This window comes from Cebus imitator, unplaced genomic scaffold (assembly GCF_001604975.1).
Source record: "Cebus imitator isolate Cc_AM_T3 unplaced genomic scaffold, Cebus_imitator-1.0 Scaffold647, whole genome shotgun sequence".
Classification (NCBI taxonomy): domain Eukaryota; kingdom Metazoa; phylum Chordata; class Mammalia; order Primates; family Cebidae; genus Cebus; species Cebus imitator.
This window is the reverse complement of record NW_016107962.1, coordinates 80,969-105,883: the sequence shown is the minus strand read 5'-3', so window position 1 is coordinate 105,883 and position 24,915 is coordinate 80,969. Positions and strand designations below refer to the sequence as shown.

The window sequence follows — 24,915 nt, the reverse complement described above, 5'->3', positions numbered from 1 at the left end:
AAAAAAAAAAAAAAAAAAAAAAGAGCAAGGCGCAGTGGCTCATGCCTATAATCCCAGCATTTGGAAGGCCAAGGCACAAGGATTGCTTGAGTTCAGGAGCTCAAGACCAGCCTGGGCAACATGACAAAATACTGTCTCTACAAAAAATACAAAAATTAGCTGGGTGTGGTGGCACACACCTATAGTGCTGGCTACTAGGGATGCTGAGGTGGAAGCCCGGGAAGTTGAAGCTGCAGTGAGCCCTGATCATGCCACTGCACTCCAGCATTCAAGGCTGGGCAATAGGAGTAGGAAAGGAAAAAAAAGGAAAAGGAAAAAGGAAAGGAAAGGAGAAGAAGAAAGGAGCCAGTCAGATACTATTTGCTTTTTTTCTAAAACATATGTCTGGCACATTCTATTAAACAAAACGCCTCTGCATACGTCTCACTTATTTCTACTGTAACCACAGAAGGTGATGGAGAGGTTTTATTATGCCCATTTAAAAATATATTTTTACATTTACAAATTTAAAATAAAAAAATTGAGATAGCACTGTTCTCACTATGGCAAGCAAATAGCACTTGTACAATGCATCTTTTATACATGCGTCTTTAAACACTTTATTACATGCATTACAGCATGGTCATTATATTCATTCACTGAAATGACAAACAGCTTTATTAAGATATATTTTATATACCATAGTTCACCAGTTTAATGTGTACATTTCAATGGTTTTCAATATATTTACAGCCATGCAACCACTGCCACTACCTAATTTCAGGACATTTTCATCACCCCTCACCCCAAATCTTGTGTCCATTTGTAGTTACTCCCTGTTACCAACTCCAGGTTGGGGCTGGAGTTGGTAATCTACTTTCTGTCTCTATCAATGTGGAGTTGGTAATCTACTTTCTGTCTCTATGAATGTGCCCATTCTGGACATTTCATATAAGTGGAATCATAACAATATGTGGCTGTGTGAGTCTAGCTTCTTTCACTTAGTGTGTTCTTCAGGTTCATCTATGTTGTATCATGTATTAGAACTTCATTCCTTTTTATGGCCAAAAAAATAATTGCATGGATATACCCCATTTCATCAAGTTGATGAACATTTGGGTTGCTTTAACTTTTTGCCTGTTATGAAATAATGCTGCTATGAAAATTCATGCAGCAGTTTTTGTGTGAATATATGTTTTTATTTCTCTCTGGTATTGTGCAGTAAAGGATAACCTTGTCTAAAGAAAGGTCTGGCTGTTTGTCTGCAGTGCCTTAGAAGGAACCTTAAGCCCCTGGAATGTCCTGCCTGATAAGAGTGTCCTTGTTTACCTTGGGTCCTTGGGCCAAGTGAGATAGTCTATGCTAATGATGTGATTAATGGTAAAGACTTTCACCTCTGGAGGGACTGGAGAGTAAGGTCAGCCATGTGGATGGTGAGCAATGCCTACCTGGCCACCTCTCAATAAAATTGCTGAACCCCAAAGGTGAGCTTTCCTGGCTGGCAATACTCTGTGTGTATTACACATTGTTGCTGGGAGGAGTAAGCACTGTCCGCACAACTCCACTGGCAGGGGTAACTGGAAGCTGCATTACAGATCTCTCCTGGACCAGGCCTTATGCACCTCTTTCCTTGGCTAATTTTAAATCTGTATCTTTTCACTGTAATAAACTACAACTGTGAGTATAATTGTTCATCTGAGTTCTGTCAGTCCTTCTAGTGAATTACTGAACCTGAGAATGGTCTTAGTGATCTCTTAAACTGCAGGTATACACTTAGGAGTAGAATTACTGGTTTATAAGGTAACTCTATGTTTAACATTTTGAGAAACTGACAAACTTTTTTCACAGCAGCTGCATCATTTTTACTCCCACCAGCAATGCATGAGGGTTCCAATTTTTCCACATCCTTGATTGTTTGCCTTTCTTATTACTGCCACCGTAGCAGGTATGAAATGGTATCTCACTGTGGCTTATTTACTTTTAAAGGGGGGGGAAATAATTTTCTACGTATTCTTCAGGAATTATAGAAAAAATAATTTTTCAAATGCTTTCACTAGAGGGAAAATGCTCCCTTTTACAAATCCACATACGTAAGAAGAGTTTCTGTGCCCAGGCTGATACTGAACTTCTGGCTTTAAACAATCCTCTTGCCTTGGCCCCCCAAAGCACTGGGATTTTAGGCATCAGCCACTGCATCCAACCCAAAGTTTTTTCAAAGAGGAATGATATGTCTTAATTCCTAAAGTCTCTGGTGTTCTTTTTCAAGATTTTTATTCCAACCATTCTATCTTATTCAATTTCCATCCCACACCTCAAGCCCTCAAGCATTTATCCTTTCCTTGTGTTACAAACAATCCAATTATACCCTTTTAGTTATTTTAAAACAATCATTCATCATGACCAAGTGGGATTTATCCTAGGTATGCAAGGATGGCTCAACATGCACAAATCAATCAGTGTGAAAAATTTTATCTTCAGGATGAAGGACAAAAACCGTATGATTGCTTCAATTGATATTGAAAAAGCATTTGATAAAATTCAACATCCTTCCCTGATAAAAACCCTCAAAAAAGTGGTCACAGTGAATGATATTTTTAAAGTACTGTTGAATTTGGTGTGCTAGTACTTTGTTGAGGATTTCTGTATCAATGTTCATCCAGAACACTGGCCTGTAGTTTTCTTTTTTTGATGTGTCTTTGTCTGGTTTTGGTATCAGGGCAATACTGGCTTTGTAGAGTGAGTTTAAAAGTATTCCCTTCTATTTTTTTTGGAATAGTTTGAGTAAGATTGGTACTAGTTCTTTAAACATTTTATAAAATTCAGCAGTAAAGCCAATAGGTCCCAGGATTTTCTTTGCAGGTAGATTTTATTTACAATGGCTTCCATTTCACTATCTGTTACTGGCCCATTCAGATTTTATGTTTCATCATGGTTCAATCTTGGTAGGTTGTATGTATCTAGGAATTTGTTTGTTTCTTCGAGGTTTTCCAATTTGTTGGCATATAGTTGTTCATAGTGGCCTCTAACGATCCTTTGAATTTCTGCAGTATCAGTAGTAATGTCTCCTTTTTCATCTCTGATTTTATTTATTTGGGTTTTCTCTCTCTTTCTCAGTGAGTTGGGCTAAAGGTTTGGTGATTTTATCTTTTCAAAAAACCAACGTTTTGTTTTGTTGATCTTTGTTTATTTCCATTTCAACTACACTTATTTCTGCTCTGATCTTTATATTTCTTTTCTTCTATTAATCTAGGGTTAAGTTTACTTGTTTTTCTAGTTCTTTAAGATGCATCATTAGGTTTGAGGATTTTCTACTTTTTTGATATACATGCTTATTGTTATAAACTTTCCTCTTAGTATTGCTTTTGCTATATCCCATAGGTTTTGGTATGTTGTGTCCCCCCCCCCTTTTTTTTTGTTTCAAGACATTTTGAAATTTTCTTCTTAATTCCTTCACTGACCTACTGGTTGTTCAGGAGCATGCTGTTTAATTTCCAAGTGTCTGTATAGTCTCCAATTCTTCTTGTTGCTGATTTCTAGTTTTATTCCACTGTGGCCAGAGAAGATAACTGATGATTTCAATTTTTCTGAATTATTTTAAGACTTGTTTTGGCACCTGACATATGATCTATCCTTGAGAATACTCCATGTGCTGAGTAGAAGAATGTATATTCTGCAGCTGTTAGATAAAATGTTCTATAAATATCTATTATGTTGATTTGGTCTGTAGTACAGATTAAATCTGATACTTCATTTTTTATCTGGATGATTTGTCCAATGCTGAAAGCAAGGTATTAAAGTCTCTATTATTTTATTGGGTTCTCTCTCTCTCTCTAATAATATTTGCTTTATATTTCTGGGTGCTCCAGAATTGGGTGTATATCTATTTACAACTGTTCTATCCTCTTGCTGAACTGAACCCTTTATCAATATATAATGATCTTTTTGTCTCTTTTTATAGTTTTTGTCTTGAAATCTATTTTGTCTGATGTAAGTATAGCTACTTCTGCTTTTTCATTTCTATTTGCATGGAATATCTTTTTCCATCGCTTTATTTTCAGCCTATGTGTGTCTTTACAGTGAAGCGTGTTTCCTATAAGCAACAGATAACTGGGCCTTGTTTTTGTATTGATTCAGCCACTCTGTGTCTTTTTTTTTCAGTCTTCTCATTACACAATTTTTTTTTTTTTTTTTTTTTCTCTCTGTATCTTTTGATTGGAGAGTTTTATCCATTTGCAGTCAATATTATTGATAAAGTAAGGACTTATTCCTGCCATTTTATTTGTTTTCTGGTTGTCTTGTGGTCTTTTCTTCCTTCTGTCTTTTGTTCTTGTCTTGCTTTTAGTGAAGGTGATTTTCTCAGGTGGTATATCTTAACTTCTGGCTTTTTATTTTTGTGTGTATCTGTTTTATGTTTTTGATTTGAGGTGTACCATGGGCCTTGCAAATAATATCTTATAACCCATTATTTTAAACTGATGACAGCTTAATACTGATTACATAAACAAATTAACAAAGAAGCAAGGAGAAAACAAAAACTCTACACTTCAAATTCATTCCCTTGCTTAACTTTTTGTTGTTTCTACTTATATCTTATTATACTGTCCATGTCTTCAAAAGTTGTTCTAGTTATTATTTTTGATTGGCTCATCTTTTTGTCTTTCTATTCAAGGTGGGAGTAGTTTTTATACCACAATAAGAATATTCTATGTTTTTCCTGTGTACTATTACCAGTGAGTTTTGTACCTTCAGATAATTTCTTATTGCCATTAACGTCCTTTTCTTTCAAGACTGAAGAACTCCCTTTAACATTTTTTGTAGGACAGATCTGGTGTTGATGAAATCCCTCAGCTTTTGTTTATTTGGGAAAGTCTTTATTTCTCTTTCATATTTGAACAACATATTCACTGCATATGCTATTCTAGGAAAAAAGTTTTTCTCCTTCAACACTTTTAATATGCCATTCCACTCTCCTGGCCTGTAAGGTTTCCACTGAAAAGCCTGCTGCCAGATGTATTGGAGATCCATTGTATGTTATTTGTTTCTTTTTCTCTTGCTGTTTTTAGGGTCCCTTTAAACCAAGTTTTGCTCTTGTTGCCTAGGCTGGAGCGCAATGGCATGATCTTGGCTCACTGCAACCTCTGCCTCCCATGTTCAAGTGATTCTCCTGCCTCAGCCTCCCAAGTAGCTGGGATTATAGGCGCATGCCACCATGCTCGGCTAATTTTTGAATTTTTAGTAGAAACAGAGTTTCATCAGTATTGGTCAGGCTGGTCTCAAACTTCTGACCTCAAGTGATCTGCCCACTTCAGCCTGCTAAAATGCCGAGATTACAGGCGTGAGCCACCATGCCTGGCCTAGGGTCCTTTCTTTAACCTTAAGCTTTGGGAGTTTGATTATTAAATGTCTTGAGGTAGTCTTATTTCAGCTAAACATGGTTGATGTTTTATAACCTTCTTTTACTTGAATATTGATATATGTTTCTCTATATTTGGGAAGTTGTCTGTTATTATCCCTTTGAATAAACTTTCTACCTTGATCTCTCTACCTCCTCTTTAAGGCCAATAATTCTTAGATTTGCCCTTCTGAGGCTATTTTCTAGATCCTGTAGGCATGCTTCATTCTTTTTCCTTTTGTTTCCACTCACTGTGCATTTTCAAATAGCTTGTCTTGAGGCTCACTAATTCTTCTGCTTAAGTCTGCTGTTAAGAGACTCTGGTGTATTCTTTGGTCTGTCAATTGCATTTTTCAGCTCCAGAATTTCTGCTTGATTCTTTGCCATTATTTCAATGCCTTTGTTAAATTTATCTGATGGGATTCTGAATTCCTTCTCTGTGCTATCTTGGATTTTGCTGAACTTCCTTAAAATAGCTACTTTGAATTTTCCATCTGAAAGGTCTCTCCAGGATTAATCACTGTTGCCTTATTTAGTTCATTTTGTGAGGTCATGTTTTCCTAGATAGTCTTGATGCATGTGACAGTGTCTGGGCACCGAAGAGTTAGGCATTTATTGTGGTCTTTGCAGTCTGCGCTTGTTTGTATCCATCCTTCTTCAGAAGACTTTCCAGGTATTCAGAGGGACTTGAATTGTGATCTAAGTCTTTGGTCACTACGACCATACTTGCTTTAGAAGGTACCCCAAGCCTGGTAATGCCATGGCTCTTGCTGACTCGTAGATGCACTGCCTTGGTGTTACTGGGTAAGATTTGGAAGAACTCCCTGGATTAACAGGCAGAGACTCTTGTTCTTTTCCCTTACTTCCCTCTAAACAAATGAAGTCTCTTTCTCTGTGCTGAGTTGCCTGGAGATGGAGGAGGGCTAATACAAGCACCCCTATGGCCCCTACCACTGGGACTGCACCTAGTCAGACCTAAAGCCAGCAAATCATTGGGTCTTACCCAAGGCCTGCAGTGATCACTGCCTGGCTACTACTTACATTCATTCAAGTCCCAAGGGCTCTATAATCAGTAGGTGGCAAATACAGCAAGGCTTGTGTCCTTCCTTTCAGGGTGGCAAATTCCTCCTGGCCCTGGGTGGGCCCAGAGATGCTATCTAGGAGCCAAGACCTGGAATCAAGAACCTTAGGAATCTATCTGATACTTTCTTCTACTGTGGCTAAGCTGGCACCCAAGCCACACGACAAAGTCCTTTCTACTTTTCCCTCCCCTTGCCTCAAGCAGAGGGGTCTCTGTAATGAAATTCCTTATAATCAAAATTTTAAGTATCAATTTGGTAAAAGCTTTATAAAATAAAGAACCTGAACTCAAGTAATGAAAATAAGAACCATTGCTCTGCAAATGAGAAACTTACATCAGAATGTTTCATCTCTCAATCTGTTCATCCATCCGTTTATCAATTTAATATTTATTTATTTGTCTACCATGCACAGGTGTGGAGGATCTGAGGATGAAAGTCTAAGCTTGCAGTCTACTGGGGCAGATAAAACTGACAGATAAATAACCATAATAGAGGCAGAATGTGGTAATTCAGGGCTGTAATGCAAATCCAGGTCTGTTAAGGTCAAGACCAATATTTTCTCTCACCAAAGTCTTATTGCCAATTACTAACTAATGTAGAAAAAAATAAGCCTGGGCAACATAGCAAGACCCTACCTCTACAAAACAAAAAAAATTAGCCAGGCATGGTGGTGTGTGCCTATAGACCTAGCTATTTGGGAGACTGAGGTGGAAGGACTGCTTGAGCTCAGAGCTCAGAAGTTCAAGGTTATAGTGAGCTCTGATCTCACACCACTGCACTCTAGCATGAGTGACAAAAAAAAAAAAAAAAAAAAAAAAAAAAAAAAAAAAAAAAAAAAAAAAAAAAAAAAAAAAAAAAAAGGCACAGTGGCTCATGCCTGTAATCCCAGCATTTTGAATTGGAAGGCCAAGGCAGGAGGATCATTTGAGGCCAGGAGTTTGAGACCAGCCTGGGCAACACAGTGAAATCCTGTCTCTACAAAAAAACTTTAAAAATTAGACAGGTGTAGTGGTATGCACCTGTGGTCTCAGCTACTCGGGAGGATCGTTTGAACCCAAGAGTTCAAAGCTGCAATGAGCTATGACTGTGCCACTTCACTCCAGCCTAGGTGACAGAGTGAGACCCTGTCCTAAAACAAAAACAAAATAAAAGCAAAAATAGGGAAAAACTGCAGGGACCACAATAAAGAAAATAAGTAAGTTACTGGATATAAATCCAATGTGCTACTATAAAATGACCAAATAATAACTGAAAAATGAAAAATATCTTATTTTTAGAGGGGGAAATGCATATCACAAATGAATCCATAGTACAGTAAAATATTAATGTATTTATTCAATAAACCCTAATTAAGCACTAAGAATGGGCAGGCACTCTACTTCGTGCCAGGGAAATTCACAGAAGAATGAGGCACAATCTTGGCCCTCAAGGGACTCACAAATGGGCAGCAACCAGGAGAGAGCTTAGATAAAAACACAAAGGCAATGTCCTAGGGTAGTAGTCCCCATGGAAAGGGTTTTCCTTTAAATATTTTTCCTCTATGATTGTTAAAGTGCCATAATTAAAATAAACAAAATCATCCAAAAAAGGTTAAAAAAAAGGGGGAAGTATCCAATTCTGTCAGATATAAGAATGAATTTAGGCCAGGTGCAGTGGCTTACACCTGTAATCCCAGCACTTTGGGAAGCCGAGGTGGGTGGATCACAAGGTCAAGAGATTGAGACCATCCTGGCCAACATGGTGAAACGCTGTCTCTACTAAAAATACAAAAAAATCTGGGCATGGTGGTGCACACCTGTAGTTCCAGCTACTTGGGAGGCTGAGGCAGGAGAATTGCTTGAACCCAGGAGGCGGAGGTTGCAGTGAGCCGAGGTCACACCACTGCACTCCAGCCTGGAGACAGAGCAAGACTCCNAAAAAAAAAAAAAAAAAAAAAAAAAAAAAAAAAAAAAAAAAAAAAAAAAAAAAAAAAAGAATTCAAAAAATTAAAAGAGCCGTTAGGGGTCCAGATTGTGTTCTTCAATTACAACTTCCCAGTAAAAGACCCTGGATTCCTTGGAGGAATAGCTAATCTCAGGTCTGGAGCAAGAAATCCACACGATAAGCCTGGAAAATATTGTCATGCCAGGCCATAAGAAATCTCACGAAGCGCCTAGAGTCCTTGGTCCTAAGCCATTGGTCCCCAACCTTTTTGGTACCAGGAACCAGTTTTGTGAAAGACAATTTTTCCATGGACTGGGGAGAGATGGTTTTGGGATGATTCAAGCACATTACATTTATTGTACACTTTATTTCTATTATTACACTGTAATATATAATTAATTATACAACTCACCATAATGTAGAATCAGTAGGAGCCCTGAGATTGTTTTCCTGCAACTAGATGGTCCCATCTGGGGGTGATGGGAGACAGTGACAGACCATCAGACATTAAATTCTCATAAGGAGTGCTCAACCTAGATCCCTCACATGTGCAGTTCATAACAGGGTTCATGCTCCTACAAGAATTTAATGCCACCGATAATCTGACAGGAGGCGGAGCTCAGGAGGTAATGCTTGCTTGCTTGCCGCTTACCTCCTGCTGTGCAGCCTGGTTCCTAACAGGTCATGGACCAGTACCTGTCTATGGCCTGGGAGTGGGGACCCCTGCACTATGTAATGATACGTCCCCTCTTCGCCGAAGAAGGTCGGCAGGCAAATCTAACTCCAACCAGCTTGCAGTTCACATGCAGGAGGTCTCAGAGGTGAAAGGTCAGCCTTTCCATCCCTCTTGCCTGCAGAGTCATCTTACTACATTTGGGATAAAAGGAGAAATAACGTGGAATGAGAATGCAACCTTTGTGCCTTTGCTGGAGGTAACTGGCCATTCCCAATCCCATCCACGTTTCTCCTAATTGCAGAAAACCAAATACCACATGTTCTCACTTATAAGTGAAGTAAGCATTGAGTAGACATGGACACAAAGAAAGGAACAACAGACACTGGGACCTACTTGAGGGCAAGAATTGAAAAACCACCTGTTGGGTGTGATGCCGATTACCTGGGTGAGAAAGTTATCTGTACACCAAACCTCTGCAACACACAATCTACCCATGTAACAAACCTGCGCACGTACCCTTAAACAGAAAACAAAAGTTGGAAAGAGAAGGAAAAAAACAAAAAAGAAATCACGTCTTCTGCAGCAACATGGGCACAGCTGGAGGCCATTATTCTAAGCAAATTAATTCAGAAACAGATAACCAAATACCACGTTCTCACTTACACTTACTATGCTCACTACATTAGTGATAAGACCAAATGTACTTCAAACCTCAGCATCATGCAATATACCCATGTAATAAATCTGTACATGTACCCCCCAAATTGAAAATAAAATTTGAAATTTAAAAAAAAAAAAAGAACATGGGCCTCGTTGTTTGAGAATTACAGCCGATTTCCTCCCAGGATGGTATCATCTAGCTTCGGAACTCATTTCATCAGCTCTTACAGCAAAGGATGAAGATAAACTATTACTACGAATACTGAAAAGAATAAGCTGAATGGTCCAGAGGCAACATCCAAAAAAGGGATTTCCAGAAATAGTCCGTACAATGGCAGAGCCCTAAGAGTGAGTGGGCAATCTTCTGAGTGACCTTTCAGTTAACAAAACACTCTCACTGGGTGGGTGAGTCCAGCCAATTTGGTGTTAGTTCACTCTACCATTTCTCATGGGGACTTACCTGAATACAAGCCCCTGTCTTCAACTTGCACAAGTTGCAAACTAAGGCCCACCGACTGGGTGGGATGTGGGATATCTTTGTGATTGGTTCCATCCTCTCAGGACAAGCAATGCTGACCTATAAATAAAATACCACCATAAGGCAAAGTACCGAGGCATCCCAGAAGTACCTTTCACAAACCATAAGTGATGTTACATAAAGCTAAGAACATCAAACAATGAGATAAGTCACATGTCTTAAGATTAATATGGAATCAAGAATAAACAAAACTCGTTTCCATTGCTCAGTCCTTCACTCATTTCCAGTAATATAAATAATTCACTTATGGGATGAGAGAGCAGGAGTATAGACTTGGGATGAGAGAGCAGGAGTATAGACTAGGCGTGGTTACCTTTTCCTTTTCTTTTTTTTTTTTGAAACAGAGTTTTGCTCGTTGCCCAGGCTGGAGTGCAATGGCACGATCTCGACTCACTGCAACCTCTGCCTCCTGGGTTCAAGTGATCTTCCCAGCACAGCTTCTACCACACCTGGCTAATTTAAAAAAAATTCTTTTTGGCTTTTATCCAAGTAACAGGCAATAACAAATGCTGATAAGGAGTGGAGAAAAGAGAACTCTCATACACTGTGAAGAAAAGGAAACACTTATACACTGTTGGTGGGAATGTAAATTAGTACAATCACTATGCAGACCAGTTTGGAGGTTTCGCAAAAAAACAAAAAATAGAGCTACCATATTACCTAGCAATCCCACTGCTGGGTATGTACCCAAAAGAAAGGAAATCGGTATATCAAAGAGATATCTGTACTCCCATATTTTCTGCAGCAATGTTCATGATAGTCAAGATTTGGAAATAACCTAAGTGTCCACCAACAGAAGAATGGATAAAGAAATATGGTACATATATACAATGGAGTACTATTCAGCCATAAAAAAGAATGAAATCCTGTCATTTCCAACAACATGGATAGAACTAGAGGTCATTATATCAAGTGAAATAAGCCAGGCACAGAAAGATATACACTGCATATTGTCATTTATTTGTGGGATCTGAAAATAAAAACAACTGAACTCATGGAGATAGACACTAGGAGGATGGTTAGAAGAGGGTGGGAAGGGTAGTGGGGGACATGAGAGGGAGGTGGTGATGATTAATGGGTACAGAAAGGATAGTCGGAATGAATGAATAAGACCTACTATTTGATAGCGCAACAGGGTGACTATAGTCAAAATAGCTTTTTTTTTTTTTTTTTTTTTTTTTTTATACAAGTTTTGTTTTTTTTTTTTTTTTTTTTTTTTTTTTTTTTTTTTTTGAGACAGAGTTTCGCTCTTGTTGCCCAGGCTGGAGTGCAATGGTGCAATCTTAGCTCACTGCAACCTCCACCTCCTGGGTTCCAGTGATTCTCCTGTCTCAGCCTCCCAAGTAGCAGGGACTATAGGTGCACGCCACCACGCCTAGCTAATTTTTATATTTTTAGTAGAGACGGGGTTTCACCATGTTGACCCGGATGGTCTCGATCTTTTGACCTTGTGATCCACCCTCCTCGGTCTCCCAAACTGCTGGGATTACAGGCATGAGCCACCATGCCTGGCCCAAAATAACTTAATTGAACATATGAAAATAACTACAAGAGTATAACTGGATTGTTTGTAACACGAAAAGGATAAATGCTTGAGGGGATGAATACCCCATGTTCCACAACATCATTATTATTTATTACATGCCTGTATCAAAATCTCATGCATTCCATAAATATATACATCTAATATGTACCCACAAAAATTAAAAATTAACTTTTTTTTGTAGAGACCAGGTCTTGCTATGTTACCCCAGGCTGGTCTTGAACTCCTGGCCTCAAGTGATCCTCCTGCCTTGGCCTCCCAAAGTACTGGGATTACAGGCATGAGCCACTGTGCCCAGCCAAGGTTACCTTAATGAATCAAAGATAGCTACACTTTTACTTAGAACGAAAGAAAGCTACTAAAAGAAGTAACTAAAATTCACAAAATCTAGCATCTGTCATGTTAAGAGATGGTGCTACATGCCTTGTTGTTTCATTTAATCAACTAAGGATGAAAAAGAGGCAGTGACTAGTCTTTCCATATGGTTTACTAAAGAAGCATAATATTGTTGGAAAACAGTACATTTATGTAATGAGGAGACTGCAGAATGTAAGTAGAAAGGATGAGAATGACATTTTAAAACCAAAGTCTTTTAAAACCACTTAACTATCATGAGCTTACCCTATTCCCTCAGCCAAAGTAGCTTCAAAGTGAAATTAGTCCTTGGGAGACTGTTGAAAAGAATGGGATGCTTCTTTTTGTTTTCTTTTTTGAAACAGGGTCTCACTCTGTCACCTAGGCTAGAGTGCAGTGGCATGATCAGGGCTCACTGCAGCCTCAACCTCCCAGGCTCAAGCGATCCTCCTGCCTCAGTCCCCCCTAAGGTATCTGGGACTACAGGCATGCACCACCACACCTGGCTAATTTTTTGTATTTGTAGTAGAGATGGGTTTTTGCCATGTTGCCCAGGCTGTTCTCAAACTCTTGGACTCAAGTGATCTTCCCGCTTTGACCTACCAAAGTGCTGGAATTATAGGTGTGAGCCACTACACCCAGCAGAAAAGGATGTTTTTTTAAAAAAGATGGAAACATTCTTTTTCACGTGAAAATAAGGGGTCAAGCAACTGCTGGTAAAAAGTATTTTCATTCCCCCCTCCCAAATATATAAATGAGTTTCTAAGAGAGATACAGCTTTAAAAGGTGAAGAACTCTCAAATAAGGATGCCAATGCCAAACTAGTACCGGTTCTGCCCACATCAGGAAACTAACAGAGAGATCTTGAATAGTCCAGAAGACACTGGAAACCAAAAACTAGAAACCACAAGACAGTGCCAATAACTGAGAAAGCTTATTTTATTTTTAAAGAGCTCTTCCTTAGTCATGTTCTGGACTTTTATAAGCTGAGAGAGCCTACTCTAGTAGCGAGGGGATTTGCTGCTAGAAAACAGTCATTCTCAAGTCAGAAACCTGAGTTTATTTTATGTATAGATGTTCTTAGTGAGAAAAAAAGCTATCTAAAATTTTTAAAAAATACTGATGTCTATAGCCATAAGAATACAAGAGTATATATATGGGACTTTTAGTGTAACTCTGTGAGCTTCTTTATTAGACAGTAACTCCCCTGGAACCAATATTAACAAGATTAAAGACAGGAAAATCTTAAAGGAGAATGAGTTACTGATACAACATCAGCTCCCCATTAACTAGATTCTGCAGTCTCTCTTGTCATGTGGTTAAGCTGTCTAACAAATTTGCTGGCTTAGATAGTGGTTGGGGAGAGAGGGTACGAGTGGGATATTCACACAGCTGAAGAAAAAAAAATGGCAGCCATAAGAAGAAGAAATGTCTGGAAGCCCTGTTTTAATTAAGTTAGTGTACACGCAGCACTCAGGAAATACCAGCAACTGAAGGACGAGGCTAGATAATGAGAAATCGAATTTTGCATAAAGAAGATCTTAGGTAGATGTTGAGTCTAAGCCCTGAAAAGAGCTTCAAAAAGTAAAGGGCATCTATCACAGTAGATAAAGAGCTATTGCTCACTTTATTTGTAATAGCCTAAACCCGGAACAACCCAAATGCCCATCAAAGGAAAATGAATAAATCAGAGTATACCCATACAACAGAATACTAGCAACAGAAAGGAATGAACTATTGATATACACCACAACATGGAATGTTAGCCAGACTGAAAAGAGTATATATTGTATGAAGTTTAAAACCAGACAAAACTAATCTATCGTGATATAGATAAAAATGGTGGTTGTTCTTGGGGACAGAGACTGGAAAGTGGCTATAGAGGATCTTTCTGGGGTGCTTTATGTCTATTTCTAGGATATTACATGTTTTGGTCTGAGTTGTGGTTACAGATATATACATGTGTAAAATATCACAAAACTCTACACTCAAAATTTGGTATCTTAAGTTTTAACTTAAAAATTTTTGCTGCTCACACCCTGATCTCTCCTCTTGTACAAATTTATCAATTTATACATGATATACCTAAATATCACATATATATTTGGGTATTATCTCAAATACCACTGGGAATACCACCTATATATATTAATCAGCATGGGCTTATATACACGTATGCATCCAAGTAGGATCTGAGGTAGCTCAAGTGGAAGCACTATTACTTCAGAAACATGCACAAGCATGAAGCATCTCCATACTAAGCCTGAGTCAGTCTGAATGTTGTGGGGAACAGGGACACTGTGGAGGAAATGGCCTCACAGGCCTGGATGAATTCTTACCTCTGGGATCCACAGGGCACAGCTGACATGAGCCCATTTAGTCCCTGTCCTGGTGGTCTTCATGGCTCCACCTTTCTTTGGACATAACACACACTGCGGATAAATGCCCAGGACACAGGAGCGACAAAGCCAGCTGCCTTCTGGGACCTTGAGGATGCCATAGCAGGCCTGGAGGTATGAGGAGGAGAGGGGAGAATGGTCAGCACCTTCTCACTAGGGTTGATATCTGTTCTGATACAAAGTCACAGAGTATCCTCTGCTTTTGGGAGAAAGGCAAATAAAGCTGAACAAGCTTACATCCAGTATTAATTTAAAAATACTCAAAAAGCAACTTCCAGCATCTGTCCTAAGATCAGCATGTCTGTCCATGAGAACTGACTTTAAGGATGATAAAACAAGACTAGGAGATACAGCCAATGGTAAGCCCAACTCTTATCTGAGTGTTGTGATTACAGCATTTTTTGGTCTGTGTTCTAAAGCTTCTTCAATGACTATGTATTATAATTAGTCAAACACTTATTGAACATTTCCTAAAAGTCATACCTTGTTGTGATCAAGAAAAAAGTGTTAGAAAATAAAGAGAATGAAACTTCTGAGGAGCAAATGAACTAACATTTATAAAAAACCTATTAAACGCTTGATCCATAAAAAGTACTCAGTAGGTGGGCATGGTGGCTCATGCCTATAATCCAGCACTTAGGGAGGCTGAGGTGGGTAGATTACCTGAGGTCAGGAGTTTGAGACCAACCTGACCAATATGGTGAAACCCCGTCTCTACTAAAAATATAAAAATTAGCTGGGTGTGGCAATGTGTGCCTGTAGTCCCAGCTACTGAGGAGGCTGAGACAGGAGAACTGCTTGAACCTGGGAGGCAGAGGCCGCAGTGAGCCAAGATTGCGCCACTGCACTCCAGCCTGGGTGACAGAGCAAGACTCTGTCTCAAAAAAAAAAAAAAAAAAAAGTACTCAGTAAATTGCAGCAATTGTTTGCTTGGGTTGAAGAAACAGGGACTTGTGAATGTATCTTGAATAGAATATTACACTAATCACAGTAATTTATAATGAGTTCTGGAAGGTGCTTCAAATTCTTTATGGAATGAAGTTGGAAAAATAAATGAATTACTGTGAGAGACTGGAGATTAGTTTGGGAAACATTCTAGACTCCCTTTTCGCTATCCCCAATTTTGCCCATCATTTCCTCCTTACTGCTCTACCCCTTTAGAGACTAACTGATTCAATATGGCAGCTTCAAAATTTCTGTCTGCCTCAGGAGATTCACCCTCAGTTCGAATTCAAGTTATAACAGTTACAATATCTGCCTCCCACAACCTGCTCCTTTTCCAAACTCCTTCTTTACATGTTACCACCATCCTTTCTATCTTCTAGATCCAAATTCCTGGACTTGTATTATTTACTTTCTTTCATCTGCTGACCTGGTGCTTGCTATCCTCCCTACAGTGGCCCCAAGACTCTGACCTTCCTCTCCATCCCCACCACTTGCTCTATTCAAGTTCTCATTATGCCATGCCTAGATTAATTTCTACATTTTCTTTTTCCCCCTTCATACCTTCAACCCTTCCTCTACTTGGTTGGTAGATTCTCCTCACTAAAACAATCCATACCATTGCATAGAGGCAAACCTTTTAGATATTCTTTCTACCTTTACCTGCCCCCTACCACCCAAACTAGGGGTTGGCTGTTTTCCAAGGTCTGTTTTAGAAAGCCAACAAGCTAAGAATGGTTTTCACATTTTTAAAGGGTTGTAAAGAGTAGAATATGTAACAGAGACTGTATGTGGCCTACAAAGTCTGAAATATTTATCACAGCCCCTTAAAGAAAAAGTTTGCTCATTCCTTGTTTAAAGCCTGCTGCTTCTTGCGCCTCACTATCTGATCTCACACCGTACTATGCCCAAACACAGGGCTTCTGACTTGGACAGGCAGGCCTCCTGGTTTTCTCCATAACTGGTCATTCTCATTATCATGTCCATGTGTCTAAGCAGTTTCCCTGCTCTACATGGTCAACTGTTCTTAGCATAGCTGGACCTTTCTCACCCTTCCAGACCTGGTTCAAACTCCAGGCCCCTTCAAAAACCCTGCTCAGGTCACTGCAGCCCCTTGTGTTTACCCCACTGCCTGACTCCTGTCTTCCACTCCATGTAATTTCCCTCACCAAGTACATAGTCAGCATTATGTATTCTCATTTATTTCTTTTGAAACAGGATTTTGCTCTGTCACCCAGGCTGGATGCCATGGCATGATCTCGGCTCACTGCAGCCTCGACTTCCTGGGCTCAAGCAATCGTCCCACCTTAGCCTCCTGAGTAGCTAGGACCATAGGCATGTGCCACCCCGCCCAGCTAATTTTTGTAGAGATGGGGTTTTGCCACACTGTCCAGGCTACTCAAAATCCTGGGCTCATGTGATACACCATTTGGCCTCCCAAAGTGCTGGGATTACAGGTGTGAGCCATAGCACCTGGGCATCATGTATTCTTTTTCTCTAGGTTTACTGTTGTGTTTCCTCTCCTCAGTGAGATTTTAGTATTTTCTTTTAATCAACCCTGGCCTACAGAACTCAGTGAGATTTTAAGGTTACTAGAGGTAGAGCTGTTATCAATTTACCTGGAATGCTCCCTATGCTGAGCTTGAGTAGGTGATTAGATAGAACAAATTTATTTAGCTCAAGAACCGAAGCTGGACTGTAAGTAGGCTGCTCTCACAACAGCAAGGCATCATTTTACAAGGTTTCTAACCTTCAAAGCTCTTTCTCTGAGGCCCAGAGTGTTTGCTAGGAAACAAAAGCAAGTTTCCTCCCTAAAATAGAGTCTCTTTCAGATTAGCAGAAGAGAGGTCAGTGGCCAGCTCTTGGAATATCCTTTACTTCCTGTCCAGTCTACTGGGCAGAACATCATTTACTGAGACCTTCTGTGGACTTACTCATGGTCATAAGATCATAGATACATGTAAAAGGACTTGCAATGGTCCTAACTTCCACATTGTTTAAAGAAAAAATGTTAAATTCATTTTTAAAATCTAAAGGCTACTTATGTACACATCTCTTCCAAAGTACTGACCATAAGTGTACTTTTGTCACTGACGAACAAACACTGAATGTAATATGGTGTCAGTAAAGAAGAAAAATCATGTTTAATAAATTCAGATGTCAACATGTCCCCATTCTGTTAGGGCATAAACCAAATCTTCCAAGTCATTTTAAGTTACATTTCAGTCAACAGAGGGAGCTCTAAGCTAAGTATCTCTTTAGAATTCAAGTAAATATACTCACTTTGGAAGAATCTCTTTTATGTGAAACTTTATATGGTACCAATGTCCCAGCTTTAATACATACCAGTTTACATTCTGCAAGGTCTTGTCAGTTATTGTCATCTCATCTCTTTCTATGTGAGAAAGGGGTATCATTTACAGTCATTACCAGTATCATTTTCAAGCCTAATAAATAGCCTTGGAGATAATTATGCTATATTTAATATTGTTAAAGAACCTGAGAATACTTACTTAATATTCTGTCCCAACTATAAAGGACAAATATAGGAAATACATACAGATGACCTTTATGCTATTCCTTTTAAGCCTACTACAAATCCACAATCATTTACCTGAAACCTCTAGGGTAAGAAAAATTAGGAAATCCAGAATTGCTCAGATCTTAGGAAAGTGTATATACAGTATATGACCTAAGCCCTCAGTGGGACCAGGGGCAATACCATATAACCAAATAAATTAATAGTTCTCAAAAAAAATAGTTCTCTAACAAAATATATGAGTATTTACACTAAATGGATAAGGACTATAAATGGCCTCATACTGGGTGAGTTCTGGTATTGTCCTCAAATCAGTTCTGGTGTGAAACTTCAGCAAAAATGTGCATTTTTCAGAACTTTATAGTTTTGGAATTGTAGAGAAGGGACTGTGGGCTTCTATTGTGAGACATAATACTTAAATTCATAGATAGTAAAGATTTTCTGCTCTCAAAGTGTGATATAAATGCCAATAATTGGTAAAGTGAAGACAAATTTTCAAAATTCACTTTGTTAAAGGACAAGGTAAATGAAGAAAAAGACCCAATTGGTCACAGAATAATTCTGAATACCTTTTACATACAGGGGGTTAGGTTAGGTGGCCCAGGGAATTAAAATAATCTTAAGCCCTGGTTTCTATCTGCTGTTATCTATTCTAATTATTTTAGTCATTTTGTAGCCAGGATGATCTTTCTAAAATACAAATCATATCCTTCGGGGTTGATAGGACAGAACTGAAGCTCCTTAGTTTGTCAGAAGGTCCTTTACACATGTCTCTTGTATCCCTCTCTACCCTCACTCTCCATGCCTTCCCTACTCTACTCCGCCACTTTACAGTTCTGAAGTCTTCAGTTGCCTCTAATATACTTTGCCTGCTTTCACTATGCTGTCTCAACACGTTCTCCTCTCTGTCTGAACACATGTTGCTGGTTTACTTGACATCTCCTTTTGGACATTAAGGTTCAGCTTGGATGTGACCTCCTGGAAGTTGTCCCTGACCCTCATTTCTCACAAATGCACTTCCACAGCAGCTTGGACTTATATCTATAAAAACACTTGGCATATGATGCTAAATTGGCAGTTTCCTTTTATTTTTTACACCAGACTATGATCTCCCTGGGGGCAGAGACCATGTCTGCCTCTTCATCACTGACTGTGTCCTCAGCATGCAGCACAATCCTGGCCTATGGAGTACTGTACCTATTTGCTAGATAAATTAACAAAATGAATGAAATATACAACAGGTTCAGAAGAATGAAAAATCACTTACGGTAAGGGAGTTCAAGAAAGGACTTGAACTAGACCTTGAAAAATATGTAGATTTTTGATAGCAGGGAGGTAAGAGGACGCATTTACAAATTGGGATGTGGCAGAAACAGGGGAGATAGGACTGTGTCAGGGATATTAATCACTGTACCTTGAGTAACCTTATTTTGTTGTAGCATAGTGCTTGTGGGCGAAAAAATGGAAACAGCTGAAAAGAGGGTTGATATATTAATCATCATCATTAATTAAAAAGCCAGTGTAGGGCCGGGCGCGGTGGCTCACGCCTGTAATCCCAGCACTTTGGGAGGCCGAGGCGGGTGGATCACGAGGTCAAGAGATCGAGACCATCCTGGTCAACATGGTGAAACCCCGTCTCTACTAAAAATACAAAAAAAAATTAGCTGGGCATGGTGGCGCGTGTCTGTAGTCCCGGCTACTCAGGAGGCTGAGGCAGGAGAATTGCCTGAACCCAGGAGGCGGAGGTTGCGGTGAGCCGAGATCGCGCCATTGCACTCCAGCCTGGGTAACAAGAGTGAAACTCCGTCTCAAAAAAAAAAAAAAAAAAAAAAAAAGCCAGTGTAGTAGAAAGAATGACAAATAACCAGCTTAGGTAAAGTCACTTCACCTCTCCTGGTATTTGTGTAAAATTGAGGAGTTACACAGTCTTTTGTAGTCCTAAAATTCTGTGATCCTTAAAAGTGGGGTGGACCTTCTTGGGAGTGAAATTTATATGGGACGGGGGAGGGTCTTGAGTGCCAGGATAAGAAGTCCAGATTTCTATTTGTAGGAAGTGTAAACTCACCAAGGTTACTGACCGTGGGTGTAGCCTCATGAGGCCATGGAGATTTGAAGGTAGAGGAGAGACCCCAGACAGGCAGCAATGAGATCCCCCTCGCAGAGGGTACGAGGGGTGTGGGGACAAACTGAACAAGGCAATCCCAATGGTCTTGGCATAAAGTGACACAATAAAGACCTGGGTTTAGCCCTAAGGGGTAAAGTTAGTCAGCAAGTCATCTTGGGGGTCATAAGAAGTATTGTTTCTAGAGGAAATACTGAAGAACAACCAGGCCAAATCTTTATTGTCACCCTTAAATGCGAGCTGCCCCAGATATGGGTGCTGGAGATCACCACTGAACTTCAGAAAGGCTGACCGTAGGGAGGTGACGGTCTCCACTCTCACTAACCTGATGCACACAGACGTTACACTTATCACAGAACACCATATCATTCCCTTCTTCACTGTCTGGAGACCGGCACACATCACAGATCACATCTTCATCATACTCTATGCCTAACCCTTCCTCTGTCTCAATAGCATGGTTCATATTTTCATGGCAATGGCGTTCCAGGACTTCTACTGTCTTTTCCATAAGATTCTCATCAACAGGCCCACAACCTGCACAGAAATACAAACAATCAATCAACCCATCAGTCAGTTGTCATTCCCAAATCACCCACTGTGAGCCCAGTGCAGGAGTGGGTAGGATTCTAAAGGATAAAAACATATCTTTCCTGCTCTAAAACAACCAGATTTCAAAAAATATTTTGCTAGTGCTACTCTAATGTCATACATTAGTGTTTGACACATGAAAGGGGATATACATTTCACCATGTTCCTTAGAGATATGTTACTGACCCTTTCGATTTCTTGTCCAAATCCCAGCCAGTCTCTTCTTAAATCTCTATTTTCTCTTATTCCCACTATAGGAGGACTTTCACCAAACTTTATAATTCTGAACACAATAATTTGTAGCATAGTAATTAAAATCACATAACTATTTGGACATAAATAATAATTAATTCTTAGCAAGTTAGCTTCAGAATACATCTAATGATTATACAAGGAAATTTTCATATGCAAATGTATAAAGCCATAAAAGAAAGTTCTAGGTCCTATGTGTAGGTGATTACATATATAAAATATTTTGTTTCTGAAATCTGACTTTTAAAAAAATCCAATAGTATTTTTCAACAGCAAACTATAATAACATATAAACCTATTAACATTCACAAAGGTCTAACTTCAATTTTGAAATTACCTTGTTTCCTGATTCCCTTTTCCAGCTATACCTTCATTTTTATCTTAGCCTTCCACATTTATTAATCCAATTTTGTGGGAGCACATATGTATTTATTCTAACAGCTCGTAAACTCAGGAATAATCCTCAAAATGATCCAAAACAAATTTACCCAAGTATTCCACTTCATTTGGAATGTAAGATATCCTAAGAAGCTTTAGAATTACACATAAACTACCATTTTAAGGTTGTGGCTACTTATGAAACCGAAAACTACCCAGGCCTTATGTTTCATTTTTCCAGCCAAGACAAGTTATATATATTTTTTGAGTAAAGGAATAATGTCTGGTTATTAGAAAACTTGGATTAAAATTCCAACTTCATCTCATATTAGCTATGTAAACTTTGACAGGTTATTTATCCTCTTTAGGGCTTAGTGTTCTTATCTATGAAATAAGTATAATGATAAGAAACCCACTGATTTGTTGTGAAGCTGAGATGAAGTAATGTTCCTATTAAGGACTTTTTAGGTTAGGTTGAGTGCTGGCTACATGTTAAGTACCATACTAAGCAATACCCTTAGTTCATAACATGCTTAATATTGTTTTTAAAAAGTTTACTTTAAGCTCTTAGACACCTCACTGTAATATCATTCACCCTAAAGAAAAGCCTGAGATACTGCAATCCTCTTTGGGATCCTGGAACAGAAAAAGGTTGTTAAGTGGAAAAACCCACGAAATCTCAATAAAGTCTGAAGTTAATAGTAATGTACCTGTGTTGGTTTCGTAGTTTTGACATATGTACCATGTAAAGTAAGATGTTAACATTATGGGAACTGAAACCGTGAGGTGTATACGAGAACTCCCTGTACTAACAGTGCAACTTTTCTATAAATCAAACTATTCCAAAATAAAAAGTTTACTTTAAAAACTCATCCAAAGAGAATTACAAAATACCAAAGGAACCTCATTATAAGGTAGTTTCATGCCAAAGGCAGCCTTGTAATGATTGTGACATCTATGGATATTTTATGCATCATGAACACAGGCACACACTGAGCCATGGATCCACTTGATTATGTGCTCATACTCTGATTTTACTTCTCTGTCAGTTTTTATTCCCTTCTCTTTGTGGTTGCCACCCTAAATTTGCCACTCCCTTCTCCTCTTAGAGGGCAAAGCAAGAAAAGACTTAAAAGCTTTAAAAATCAAGGAATAAGCTGGGCACGGTGGCTCACATCTGTAATCCCAGCACTTTGGGAAGGCTGAGGCGGGTGGATCATGAGGTTGGGAGTTCGAGACCAGTCTGACCAACACGGAGAAACCCTGTCTCTACTAAAAATACAAAATTAGCTGGGCATGGTGGTGAATGCCTATAATCCCAGTTACTTGGGAGGCTGACGCAGGAGAATCGCTTGAACCTGGGAGGCGGAGGTTGCGGTGAGCAGATATCGTGCATTGCACTCCAGCCTGGGCAACAAGAGCGAAACTCCGCCAAAAAAAAAAAAATCAAGGCATAAGGATTGTTTACTGGCAGAGTAACTATCGTTCCTATGCCAAACTGCTTTAATATAATTTTAATTTTTTATTTGTGTGCATTCAGATACTAGCTTCAAAAGAAAGAAAGGAAAAAGGGAGGGCGGGAATAAAAGAAAAACCACTGATCCTTATACTAACAATGAAAAAATGTGATTCAAACAAAAATGAGATCAAATGTATCCTTCACCATATCTTATATGGAGAATTAAAAACCACCCACAGTTCTACAGGAAAACTTAGACGTGAATACTGCTTAGACTGAAAACAGATGAACGAGAACTGTGTGTAAGTATAAAATGAGTTATTTTTCAGCCTAGCATTTCTCAGTACTGCTGGTATGGTATTGTATGGCACACATTTACTTTAAAATTATTACTTATGTTTACTTCCATATGTAAACAGAAATTTGTTTTTGTTTCATTTTATTTTTTGAAAATTGTGTGACAACTCTAGAACTCAGTAGAAGTAGCTAAGGACTGCTTTGTGAATGTTTTGCCTTAGGCCTGTCACTTTTCTTCTGGGCAGCAAAATTACAAGTCCTGCATTAAGGGGTACTGTCATAGCAATCTGTCAGTTGCAGTGGTGCTAGTCAATGCTGAAGTTGGAGATTCTCTCCAACCCCCTGGCAGAGGGGCCTCTACCTCTGCCCCTGCTCACTGATCAGACTGCTTTTCAGGCCAGGAACCTGCCTCAGAATTCTCAACCAGAAGTCCAGTCAGCCATGGCCACTCTCACACTTCCTGAATTGGGAAATAACTTCATGAAACCTACATGCCATCCTTGATCTGTGCCTTTCACTATTAATAAGGAAAGAAAGGGTCGTATTTAAGTGTTATTGCTCTATTTCTATGTATGCATTTGAAGAAATATCTCACTAAGTCAAGATAAAATCAAAGAGAAAAATAAATAAAAAGGCCAGAAAAGAAGGCAACAAGATCAAAACAAATTAAAGGGTTCTGATAACTAAAACAAAACAAAACAAAACAAAACAAAACAAAACAAAACAAAAGCGTTAAGTCACAACTTACTTGTGAGAAAAGAACTTACCCATTTCTGCAAGGTCTTCATTGAGCTCCTGAAGCCAGAAAATGTCCATGTCATCTAGGTCATAACGGCAAACAGATGCTGCCAACTCCATGATGTTGATGTAGCCAGGCTCTGTGGTGTCTGGGCTGGAGCAGTGAATATACTTCCGGGGTCGGATAAACAGAACATCCTTTACCTTCTCAGCTATAATCCTGGAAAAGCAAGAGAAAGACAATGATAATGATCAACAAATGACAGATTCCATGTACTGAATGGATGGCTAAATGCCCTCTGGGAGATATGGAGGATTCCTTTCTAAAAAGCAAATGGTTCTACAAATTTAGTTTTGTCATCTGCTGTTAACTCACTGACTGCTAACAATATTCTTTATTCACCCTCATGGATCCTGGTTCCCATCATTCTAATTAAAAAAAAAAAATTATAGACAATGTCTTGCTTAACCACATAGGCTGGAATGCAGTGGCAAGATAATAGCTTACCATAGCCTTGAACTCCTGGGCTCCAGTGATCCCCCTGCCTCAGCTTCTCAAGTAGCGGAGACTACAGGCACATGCCATCATGCCAGGCTAATGTTCCAAAAATATACTTTTTTTGGTAAGAGATGGGATCTCACTACGTTGCCCAGGCTGGTCTTGAATTCTTGGCCTTAAGCAATCCTTCTGACTTGGCTTCCTAAAATGTTGGGATTACCGGTGTGAGCCACCACGCCCGGCCCATTTATTCTAATAAAATGTTGTCCCGTTAGTGTGCTCTTGGTACAATGGCCACCAAATTTATTTAGAAGAGGAAACTTGGGAGGGGGCGATATCTGCACAAAGGCACAGAGAGATCTCATACCAAAGATATATTTCAGGCAAATTAATGATTTTCTGCCATGGAATACTGGATGGTGATACAGAACACAGGCTTTAGTCTTACATAGGCTTGTTTTTTTTTCTGTCACTCACTCACATGGTGATCTCAGGCTATTACTTACTTTAATTAATTTATTGATTTAAAGATGGAGTCTCACTCTGTTGCCC

At 39.1% G+C, this 24,915-nt stretch overlaps 1 protein-coding gene across 1 annotated transcript in view; it reads right to left on the bottom strand.

Moving 5' to 3' along the window:
* JADE3 (jade family PHD finger 3) overlaps positions 1–24,915 on the bottom strand; it is a 106,705-nt gene that overhangs the window by 12,456 nt on the left and 69,334 nt on the right. The window contains exons 5-8 of the mRNA XM_017517785.2: positions 23,894–24,084; positions 20,475–20,686; positions 14,487–14,654; positions 10,173–10,289 (exon numbers count right to left, since the gene is read on the bottom strand). Of these exons, the coding sequence (XP_017373274.1) occupies positions 10,173–10,289; positions 14,487–14,654; positions 20,475–20,686; positions 23,894–24,084 (688 nt within the window). The remainder of the gene's footprint in view (positions 1–10,172; positions 10,290–14,486; positions 14,655–20,474; positions 20,687–23,893; positions 24,085–24,915) is intronic.